Source organism: Leiobunum rupestre, chromosome 8 (assembly GCF_980474605.1).
Source record: "Leiobunum rupestre chromosome 8, qqLeiRupe1.1.hap1, whole genome shotgun sequence".
Taxonomy (NCBI): domain Eukaryota; kingdom Metazoa; phylum Arthropoda; class Arachnida; order Opiliones; family Sclerosomatidae; genus Leiobunum; species Leiobunum rupestre.
Genome location: NC_143391.1, coordinates 8,635,103 through 8,647,317, shown reverse-complemented (window position 1 = coordinate 8,647,317; position 12,215 = coordinate 8,635,103). Strand labels below are relative to the sequence as shown.

The 12,215-nt window shown below is 40.1% G+C and overlaps 1 protein-coding gene across 1 annotated transcript in view; it reads left to right on the top strand.

Annotated features, from left to right (window-relative positions):
• LOC149932322 (uncharacterized) overlaps positions 1–11,980 on the top strand; it is a 74,106-nt gene extending 62,126 nt beyond the window's left edge. Inside the window, exons 5-9 of the mRNA XM_090155901.1 lie at positions 42–249; positions 1,826–1,894; positions 3,319–3,455; positions 10,491–10,728; positions 11,734–11,980. Coding sequence (XP_090012027.1) covers positions 42–249; positions 1,826–1,894; positions 3,319–3,455; positions 10,491–10,728; positions 11,734–11,819 — 738 coding nt within the window. The 3' untranslated portion in view covers positions 11,820–11,980. The remainder of the gene's footprint in view (positions 1–41; positions 250–1,825; positions 1,895–3,318; positions 3,456–10,490; positions 10,729–11,733) is intronic.
• The last annotated feature ends 235 nt before the right edge of the window (positions 11,981–12,215 follow it).

Here is a 12,215-nt window from a genome sequence, read left to right as displayed (position 1 = left end):
ACTATCCAATGACCTTTGGTTCTTTCGCGTCCCGGCAACAGGCCCCCCGGGAATATCAAAGCGTCACGATCGAGGTTTCTTATCCGGACAACCTGAAAAGCACGCTGAAAAAGATATCGTTCATCATTCAACCGTTTCACTTCAAGAAAGGACCCCTGATGATACGCTGCAGCGCCATTTACTCGCAAGCTCACGCCAAAGGCAACCAAGAAATTGTTTTCAACGAAAAACTATACACCGATACTCCAAGTATTCAAATACGCAATTAGCCTTTTCAGTTGACATAGAGCCACGTAGCGGACAAAACGAGAAACTCATAAACTGCTGGATTTTCGATTGCTAAGCAGGATTAAACTACCTCGAATGTATGACCACGGCTTTTTTACACGGGTTAGAATTCAAAAGCGATATGTGGGGGACCGCTACGAACTGCCAGCCCGCGGCCCAAGATAATTATGGCATTCGACGCGCCATCTATCGATGAATTGTTGAAACTATTCTTTAGATAGTTTTTTGTCGTGACTCGTGAATTAGCGGATGTTTATTTTAGTTTCTGAAGATAATTGAAATAACAGTGTAGAGGTATTAATATTGTTTATTAAATAAACAAGTCTTTGAAAATTAAGAGCCAGGCTTTAATCATATATTTCTTAATTTAGCCTAGGCTTAGCCATTTCTCATGTAAACACACGGCTAAGCCGTGGTAAACATTTTTCGCGCTTCAGGAGTAGAGGCCCGTAATTAGCGCCCCCTGAATTCAAATTTTAATTATTCATAGTTAAAATATAATTTTTAAAGTACGAAAACAGTATTTTAAAACAGCAATTTTTGATTTAGTTATAATTAAATTATACTTAAACAGAAGTAAATGAACCGAAGTTATCGAAATAGCACTCAGAATCGGAGGGCGTTTTCCTTATGAAAATGATGAGAAAATCAAGTCAAATAAAAGCTAATTTCCATTCCCGTCTTTTGACGCGATAAATTGCACTTGGGAATTGTGTTTATAGTTATTTCTATGTATAAAAAATGGTTTCATAAAAACAAAAACGTTTTTTTTCGGCCTAATAGCGCACAAAATTTCAAATTCGAGGTCAAAATGTAACTTCATAAGGAAAACGTCTCCAACATGGGGAGCATAGCAGTCTGATAACTTCCGTTCATTTACTTTTGACTTAAATTTAAAATATTAAAAAATATTAGTACTTTTTTCAACATCAAGGTGGCGTTTGGGAAGCTATAATTCCAATGGGGATAAAAGCCAGCAGTACGCAACGGTCCCCCTTCTTTAGTAGGTACGAAAGTATACCGAGTTCTAACCTGGGTAAATAAGCCGTGGTAAGACGTTGCGCGTATTTTCAAAATCATTGGGTCGTCTGCTTAGCAGATGAAAATCTAGCAGTTTATGAATTTGTCGCGTTGGCCGCTACGTGGCTCTATGTAAATTGAAAAGGCTAATTCAGTCAATTAAAAGGCGTACCGAATCGTTTGAAAAATTCGGGCCTAATTTCGATTTACCCCTTCCCTTCCGTCATGTGTCTCAAAACAAGTGATTATGTAGCTCCACCCTCAAAATCCAAACGATTCTGTGACCCTTTGCAGGGCTGTGCAGAGGGGGGGGGGGGCAAAATTAGCAGTGCCCGAAGCATTCATTATAGGAGTCCGGCATGATAGGTCCCTTCACTAGTATCCCCCACCCCTTTGAAAATTTCAGTTAGAAGGGCTCGCGATGACATAATTTGGGCTCCCAGGTGCCCGAAATATCTGCACGGCCTTGGCCATTTAAATTACCTTGTTGGTTAATTTTTTTTTTCGTCCACGTCAGATGTCTACCAAAAATTAGTTTACGGATACCAGTCTATGGAAATTGCCAAACTAAATACAACCGAAAACGGTAAGTAAAACCGTAAGTTCACAATAAGGTTCCATGAGTGTTTCAGTTAGTCGAAATAGTTACTGATAGGTACGGATAGCTATCTGCGAAGTGACGTGATTTGAAGTCGTCCCTAGTGGTAAAAATTCGTTAAATCAAGGGCGTATCCAAAATTTCATTTCGGGTGGGTTTTAAACTCCACGTTAAAAGGAACCACCTATGGACTGCAATGCAAAGGATGAAAAAATTAGGGAATAAGTAGATTAGTCCATTATGAAAAGGGATAAAAAAGCTAAACCCTAAAGAAATTTGAAGAAAATTAAAAACTTACAAATAGCTCATTCCGATAGGTCTTCGAGCAAACAAAAAGACGCGAAACTCCGAGCGAAACTCGGACTTGTAAGTTTTTAAATTTCTTCAAATTTGTTTAGGGTTTAGCTTTTTTATCCCTTTTCATAATGGACTAATCTACTTTTTCGCTAATTTTTCAAACTCCACACCCTATGAGACTTTAAATGAATGAAAACATCCGCTTGATCCATTTCGCAGGGGTTTTGCACCTCCCCTCTGAGACTTAAAAGAAATGTTATGTTTTGCATCACGCTTGATCCATTGTAACGAATAGTTCTAATTTCCCATAAAGTAATACTAATTTCAGAAAACCGGGGCGAATACACGTTAAATTTTCAAACCATCGTATTGGCTAAAAGTTTAATTTGCTCTTCAATAGAAAAGCGAGACAAAGAGCGTATATTAGAGTATTAGACCTCCGGGAAAGCCATACTCTCAAATCCAGCTAAATTGCGTTGCCATTCTAGAAATGACTCTCGGTAGTAACAGGGCAGACGATAGAGAACAGGTACACTTTTGTAGCATTTTCTAAAGACTCGTGGTAAGACATTAACACGGTCATTTTATTTAGCTATCCGAAATTTTATCGCCATTAAAATTGGTCACTTTATTAATGAATACAACCCTGGGAGAAGCAAAACATCGCATCGAAGAAATAGGCAAGCAAATCCCCAAAGAGGAGTACGTACCAGTCGAGCGGCCCGGTTTTAAAACGGCTCCTTAGAGTGTATATTAGTCTTTCATAAAACCAGGGGAGCGGTGGTTCAATTAATAGCGCCATTAGGTGGTAACGGGTTTATTGCTCGTGAAGTTAGCCTAATTGTTTACGGAGGCAATATTTTACGGTAGAGCGGGGGGGTACCCGCCCAGCTGGCGCCCACCCGACGACCCCGTGTACAAAATAAAACAGTCAACTCCTCTTCGTCCTGGCCAAGAGATAAAACTGCGAAGAAGAAAGAATAACAGGGAGCTGCCAGTCTATGTTCTCGGGGAGCGAGAGACGGAGTGAGGTCGAGTCGGCGATAGCCTATAATAAGAAGAGGCCTGTCGACTCAATCTGTTTTAAAACAAGAGCGTCCTCTTCTTCCTTTTAGGTTACCGAAGCGACGTACCCACTATTTCCGGAAGACATCAATACGCCTACGAAGAGGGGGATCACGTCGACGTCAACTGCACGTCCCCTCCTTCCAGACCAGCCGCGCAACTACAATGGTTAATTAACCAAAAGCCGGTAGGTCTACCGTGAAACCCCGAGTCGCCCCCATCACCCCCACTCTATGTTTCAAACCCCGATAAGTGCAACTAGAAAATGTCTTAAAGAACGATACAAATTTGAGAAAAGAGTAGAGCCTTTCAAGGGGGTAACGCCATTAGAGGACGATTTTTTAAATACCCGAAGTCTTAGTAGATGGCGCCAATAGCTTGAAACGTAAAAAATTTTAATTTATCTATAAAACGGGAAAACAATATTTTGTTGTAATATTTAAATTGGCGTTTTTCTTTGGACTCATTATCTCTCGTCTCCATCTCAGATCACAGACTCAGATCCGAGGGGCAGATCACTCTGTTACAGGATGTCCTAATAATCAAGATTAAAAAATTAATTACGATTTAATCAATTATTCAAGTTGAATTTTAATCAGATTTAATCATGATCCGAACCTCGCAGACCACTAACTGAGTGATCTGTGCTCAGATCAAGCACATTTTACGCGTGACGTCAGTGTTCCGTTAGAGAGTATGTCATAGCGATTTATAAAACGTCTTGTTTTTAGTATTTCGATGTCAATTTTAGGATAAATTTTAAAGTCATAGAGGGTTTATAATCTTTCCCTAAGGATTAAACAAGATATATCTGATACGAAAAGTTTAAAAATATCTCTTACGAGAGTAGCATTCATCTACCTATCTTGCTAAATTTATTCCATTAAAACATTTACGCAGTTGATTTTTCAAAAACACGTTTGAAAAGGAAAAATGGTGCGGGGCAAACACAGGGCATTAAGTGGTAAATATAGATCTTAAAAGAAATTAACCAATTTCAAAATTACGTTTTTTGCTCGTGACAGTACCTGTCGTGAACAGCGAAATAAAAGACGCGAACTTTTCCGACATAAAAACCGGTAAACCTTTTTCCTCTTATTTCAAAACAGAACTGGCCGTTAATTTATTTTTACACGCGCAAAATAACACCTTTTTTAACAGCAACCAAAAACTCACTTTCACGCGCGCGTGCGCTATATAAACATTTGGAAACGAATATAGGTACATGTACTATACAAAATTACGATGTGTACAACCGAACATTCCGCCCGCCTTGAAATAACGAATTTCAAATGAGATAGTAAAAGTCCGAAAAGTTACATAAATAACCCTTAGTAAACAGTTTGAATACAATTAAAATCAGTCTAGTGGTAACTGGCATAATTTAACTACGGGTCTTTTCAGTGATTTGTCAGAGGTTCTGACAGTTACGACGCGAACTTGATTGTCTTGTCCTGGATGAAGTTCAGTGATTCTTGCCATTCTCCACTTGGTTGGAGGTAAATCTTCATCTTTGAGCAAGACCAAGTCGCCGACTCGTAGATTCGGTTTTGGTGTAGTCCACTTTGGACGTTGTTGAAGGCGAGAGAGGAATTCATTTCGCCAACGGTTCCAAAAGTGCTGCAGTACTTGTTGGCCCAATTGCCAACGTGACAGGCGGTTGACGTTTTCAGAAGTGAGATCGGGTTCGGGTATTGCGGTGAGCGCATCTCCGATTAGGAAATGTCCAGGTGTCAACGCATTGAAGTCGTTTGGATCCGAGCTTAACGCCGTTAAAGGACGTGAATTTAAGCAAGCTTCGATTTGGCAAAGAAGCGTTTGCATTTCTTCAAAGTTTAGAACCATGGTGCCAAGAACTCGTTTCAGATGATACTTGACGGACTTCACCCCGGCTTCCCAGAGGCCTCCAAAATGTGGCGCTGCAGGCGGGTTGAAGTGCCAATTAATTCCTTCGTCTGCGAGCCATCGTGATACTTGATCGTTGTTGTTTGTAGAGACTATGAATTTGATGAATGTTTTCATCTCTCGATCGGCTCCTGTAAAGTTGGTTCCACAGTCGCTGTAAATGTCGGCGCATTTTCCTCGTCGAGCAACAAAGCGTTTCAATGCTGCCAGAAATGCTTCGGTGGTCATGTCACTGACAAGTTCAAGATGAATTGATCTTGTGGTAAAGCAAGCGAAGACGGCAATGTATCCCTTAAACCTGAAGTGACTTCGTCCCTTCATTAGTTTAAGGGTAAATGGTCCTGCGTAGTCGACTCCACACTTCAAAAATGGCCGAGCAGGATTTACTCTCGCTGGTGGTAAATCGAGCATAAGTTGCTTTACAGTGACTGCCTGCTGTCGTACACATGAAACACATCTTCTGATATGGAAACGTATGGCATCACGAAGACCGACGATCCAATAACGTTTCTGTAAGACAGAAGTTAGTAGTTGAGCACCTCCGTGAAAATGTTTCTCGTGCTCGTGTTGTATTAGAAGTTCTGTTAATTTGCTCTGTCTCGGTAACAGTGCCGGATGCCTTTGTTCGTATGGTAAGTTGGAGTGGCAAAGTCTGCCACCAACTCTAAGAATCCCATCTTGATCGATGTACGGACGCATCGAAAGGATTTTACTTTTCCGTGGTAATTCTTTGTTTTGTTTAAGGCAAGCTATCTCTTCGTTAAAACTGTTGCTTTGGACGACCCGAATCCAATGGGATAGCGCCTTTTCGTTCTCTTCCTTCGATAAAGGTCCAGTAATCCTCAATTCTGTCGCATTTCGCGAATTGAAGACAAAACGTAGAATGTAGGCGGTGATATGAATGAGTTTTTTAAGCGCTGAAAATTTGGAAAGGAGCGTGAAATCCATTTGATGATGTGTTACTAAAGAAATAATTCGTCTTTCCTCGGATAAACATTCATTTGGCTCTGAGAGTTCATGTAGTTCTTGCGTTGTTGCGGCGAAAATAAGGCACTGCGGTCCATGCCACCAGAGACCATGATTTCCCAGTTCGCTAGCGGATATTCCTCGAGAAGCGCAATCTGCAGGGTTGCTGTCTCCTGAAATGTGATGCCATTGCGCTCTCGGTAGTTTCTCGTGGATTTCTGACACTCGATTGGCTACGAACGTTTTCCAACGTTGCGGTGGAGCTTTCAACCAAGCTAGGACGATTGTTGAGTCCGACCAGCAATGAACATCAGCTATATCCAATCTCAATGACTCCCTGATCAGTTGAATCAGAGAAGCCAAAAGTAATGCACCAGATAATTCCAGTCTCGGAAGTGTGATTTGTTTGAGCGGAGCGACTCTTGTTTTCGCAGCGATCAGTTGTATTTTGATTTGTCCGTTGTTATTCACCGTCTTCAGATATACGGCAGCTGCGTACGCTTTCTCCGATGCGTCACAAAATCCATGCAGGCTAATGTCTGTAGCATTAGCTTGCGAAATGTGCCGTTGAACCGTAATGTTTTCAATTTCTGGTAAATCGGTTCGAAACGACCTCCATTTAGCTTCAAGTGGTTGGGGAAGTTGCTCATCCCAATTCAATTTTAGCTGCCACATTTCCTGTAACATCAGTTTCGCTCGAACGGTTACTGGTGCCAACAGTCCCAGAGGATCGAATATCCTTGCTGTATCCGAAAGAATCGTACGTTTAGTGATTGAACTTCTTGACGCTGGAGAAGTAACCATAAACGAGAAATTATCAGCCGAAGGAGTCCAATATAGGCCGAGAGTCTTGACTGATTCGTCGTTCTCGATGCATAGTGGCTTTTGTAAATCCTTCATGTTGGCTGGTAGTGTATCCAATAATGCAGCTTCATTCGACGCCCATTTCCTTATTTCAAATCCTGCTTGAGATGTAGCTTGAATGATTTCTGACTGAAGTCTTAAAACGTTCTCAATCGTTTCGTCTTCTGTCATTAGATCGTCCATGTAGAAGTCATTTTGTAAAGCCGAAGATGCCAACGGAAGTGTCTCTTTCACGTCATGGCCGAGTTGCTTCAAGACTTTAGTTGCTAGGTATGGTGCTGATGCGGTTCCATATGTAACCGTTAGCAAACGGTATTCGAGCAAGGGTTCATGTGAGTTGTTTCGCCAAACAATTCTTTGAAGATCGGAGTCGTCTGGATGTACTCTAATTTGACGAAACATTTTGGCAAGGTCTGCTTTCATTACAATGCGATGTTGACGAAAGCGAATAAGGAGGTTGACCAAATCATCTTGAAGTTTTGGCCCCACTAGCAGATGATCGTTTAGGGAAACTCCAGTTGTAGATTTGGCAGAGGCGTCGAACACCACACGAACTCTCGTGGTGGTACTGTCTTCTTTGAATACCGCATGATGAGGCACGTAGTAAGATGGATTGGTTTCGATTTTTATTTCATTCGAGGGAATGAGTTCCATATGTCCAAGGGCAATGTATTCCCCCATGAACTTGCGGTACTCCTCATAGAGATTCGGGTTAACACGTAGACGTCGTTCTAAGTGAGAGAATCGACGGATTGCCATTTGTTTAGAATCTCCAAGTTTTGGTGCATCGTTTATCTTTGGTAATCGTACAGTGAATCTTCCTGTAGAGTCACGTGTATGTGATTCTTCAAAGTTCTTTTCACATTGAATTTCTGTTGGAGATAGTATTCTTCGAGGCTGGATGTCTTCTAGCTCCCAAAGATGTTTCAAATCTGCTTCCAATGTACAATGGTGGACCTTTATTTTCGAACTTCTTCCGGCCATCAGCAATGGACCGGAAACTGCCCATCCGAAAAGAGTATTAAAGGCACCTGGAAGACCTTCTTTCCCCTTGCAAATGTCATCTTGTAAGAGCTCTAGATACACGTCAGCACCTAGTAAAATATCCACTTGTCCAGGGCTATGAAAAGTTGGATCAGCAAGTGTTAAGCCTTTCAAGTGTAGACAATTTCCAGGATCGAACGGACTGTTAGGTAAATAATCCGTGACCTTTTTCAGGACGATTGCCTCGACGATGACCTCCGACGTGTTAATGATATTTGACTGAATATTCACCATGACACTGCCTTGAGAGGTGTTCATTCCGGTTGCTCCAATTCCGTCAACCGAGACGTTGAAACGTGTTCGCTTCAATCTTAGTTTCCTCGTGAATTGTTCCGTGATGAAACTGGCTTGAGAACCCGAGTCCAGAAGCGCTCGGGCTGGATAAAGTTGCTCGTCAAGTCCATTGACTTGGACCATTGCGGTTGCCAAGATAACTTGGGTTGATCCAATTATTTCACGAGATGGGCATGAAACTACACCGGAGGTTGCCTTCGTCTTCGTTAATTCCTTCTCTTGATGTAGAAGTGTGTTATGTCGTGCGTTGCATTTCCTACAATGACTGAAGAGACGTTTTACGTGTGCATCGATGATTTCCCGGGTATTGTTGAACCGATTGTTTAAGATATCCCAAGCTTCCAGATAATTAGCGTCAGTTACCGGAATAGATTGAACTAGGAGCGCTGCTTCGTTTCGTAATGATGACTTCAAATACTGAAACTTCTGAGCTCCGGTGAGCGATTCGTTGTTGTGTACGGTGGCCGTGAAGAGATCATGAAATGGAAGCCAATCGACGTAACCACCGCTGAATGATGGAAGTTCCAGCTTAGGTAAACGTACATCACTAGCTGGTCTGACTTGTCTCACTGGAATGTTTGCTGCTCTTTCATTCGATTCAGTGACGAGTAGGATTGTCAGATCTTCGAGTCGAGCGATTAGGGGGTTGTATTCATCTTCGTGATCCGCGAAATCGTCGTCGTCGGGATCGACATTTGCAACTACGGCATCGTGAACCTCATCCAAGTCTTTCGAAAGTTTTTCCACCTTGTCTACATACAGCTTCAAGGCGACGTCAGATAGATTCGTTGCTGTTTGACCCACCGCATTTTCAATCCTGGTGATCTGTCCCTTGATAGCTGCTCTTCTCCTCACCAGAACCTCCATGATGACTTATGTTGATTCGTTTACGATCGGGATATGATCGATGGTTTAAACGGTTTCCAACGGAGAATCCACGCTAATTTTCACTGTCTCTCACGGAAAGATAGCCGATTCGATGATTAGTTGAGGAACATAATCAAGTTGACGAATGTATCCGGCTCGACGGACCAAAAAATGTCGTGAACAGCGAAATAAAAGACGCGAACTTTTCCGACATAAAAACCGGTAAACCTTTTTCCTCTTATTTCAAAACAGAACTGGCCGTTAATTTATTTTTACACGCGCAAAATAACACCTTTTTTAACAGCAACCAAAAACTCACTTTCACGCGCGCGTGCGCTATATAAACATTTGAAAACGAATATAGGTACATGTACTATACAAAATTACGATGTGTACAACCGAACAGTACCTTTACATTGTGACGTATAGCAGGCTTATTTACCTGCTTTTATACCCTAACATGGCGGCGTATTTTCACGTGCAAAATGAATTTTAAGATCCACCAATTGATTTGAAAAACTTCAACGGTTCATTGTACAATTTGGCGCGAGTTGGTTCGGAAGGGACAATCTTATTGGCTAAGACAATTAAATATTGCTAAGCCCGCGTCATTCTATTTTGTGATCAGAATAAATAATTACACGTGCGATATCATCGAAGCTCACGCGTTTTTAATTTAACAACCCTTCCTTTTGACGGTTTTCATTTTTAAACGAATAATTTCTTTTAGCGTCTATTCCTACACTGTGTAATTTTTACATTTTACGCCTTTAAGTGAAGTAATAGAGGCACTTATTTTTGAGCCCGGTAAAATATAAGATTTGGGCCCCAAGCACTGGCGGACTGGGTATAATATTTTGGGCTGCCAGAAGACAAACGGCCCCCGCGTTAACAACTATAACGCTATCATGTTTGAGGGGCCCACTTCATGAAAGGTCCGTGGGGCCCACCTGCCATTGGACAGGTTCACTCTATGGGCAATCCGCCACTGGCCCCAAGAGAGCCGTTTCCACTGGAGATGGCTATAGTACCTCATCCGATGATATTCTGTACAGCCCAAAGATAAACGCCAGGGATAAAAAATGCAATACGAAATTTCGCTACCTAACAGCAAAGGTCCAGTAAATAAAAAAAAACATTTTGAGAAAAGCAACCTTTTAGTTAAATTTTAAACCTATAATAATTTCGATAACAGTGTAATAATTGAAATATACTAAAAAGAAGGCTTCTCGGGTAGCGACTAGCGAATCTAATATATTTTTATCTCGTTCAATACTTGTAGGTTGATTCTAAACACTTGATACATTACCATTCGAACCCGTATCACGACGGGTACGAATCGACCACTTTGGGGCTCAGTTTTTTCGTCAGCAAGACTCATTTCATAAAAAAGCAAATGAGACTGAAATGCCAAGCATTCGTGACACAGGTCGTCCGGACCATGGACATCGAGGAGCCCATTCAAAATGGATATCATCAGCAACCCGGTCTTCTAGTTTCGGCTCACAGTAGCGAATCGAGTAAAGTTAATATTGTACTATTTCCATAAGTAACATAACGTCCATAAGTATGACAATGAACGATTTCGCTTCATGACGTCTGTTTGTTTCACGTGAGGAAACTTTTCACTTCCTATTCTCTTCGTTGGAAAAATTACAGTTTAACGGCGATAAATATGCGCCAAAACACATTAACATCTTAAATTCAGAAATAATTACCTTCAGAAATGAAGCGAATGTTTCTAATAGTTTTTTACTTTTGAAAAATCCCGTACAATTAACCAAAATTGCACGAAAAAATCCGGAAACGATTTTTAATTTTTTTATTCAATTCAAAATACCAAGAAAAAAATAGACAAATCCACCAAATTCTCGAAACAAATCTACAAAATTCTACAGAAAATTCACGAATCAAATAAAAATGACAAATAGCTGTTATTTTAAATACAGCTGGATTTGAACCAATCGAAAATCCAGATAAGAATCCACAAAATCCAAGACAAAAATACACAAATCCAAGATTTCACAAAATTCAAAAGAAAAATTCACAAATTAACAAAAAATTACAAATCCCAGGATTTTTTAAAAAACTCCACAAATCCCAGTAAAAAACCCATTAGATTTGCATAGGCCATAATTTTTTTCTGATTATCCGAGCTTTCGGGCCGGTTCAAAGATTTTCCGAGTCATTAGCCTTGTAATTATTTATATGGCCATTAGCGAAACGGACAATGGTGGACTATCTAAAAGCAGTACGAGCACCTCATCGTCTCGAAGGGCCTAAAAAATTAAGCAGAAAAAAAATCAAACAATATAAAAATAACAAGAACACTTTTACATGAAGGGCTTTCTAACAAAATTGCGCCTAGGGCCTTCAATGAACATAATCCACCACTGGAAACAGACTATTATTAAAAAAATTGCTTGGTGAGAATAGGAAGTGTCGTGCTTATGACTGTTATGTTACTTACCCTATCTTTGATAATCGTCGTTCTAATTATTTCATTGCGTGTATTTTTCCGTCAGTTTCTCTGGCAAGAATGGATATTTTGCGCGTTATTTCGATATTTCTAATAACCTTTAGGACTATTTTCATCAGCCTTAAAGTATAACTCCAATTATAAGTTGGGTTTATATTTGTCGTATATACATATATAAAAACTTTATATTGTATTCGCGAAATGTAAAAACTGTAAATAGAATTGAATTATGTGGAAGCGCGCTTTAATTCGGATGTCGAAGATCATTTTCAAAAGGAATCATTATTTGATTAAATAATTTATTAAACAATTAAATTTGATTAATTTGTTGACAGTTCATTTAATTTAACTAATTCATTTGTTGACAATTCATTTAATTAAACTAATTAATTGTTGACAGTTCATTTAATTTAACTAATTCATTTGTTGACAATTCATTTAATTAAACTAATTAATTGTTGACAGTTCATTTAATTTAACTAATTCATTTGTTGACAATTCATTTAATTAAACTAATTAATTTGGTGT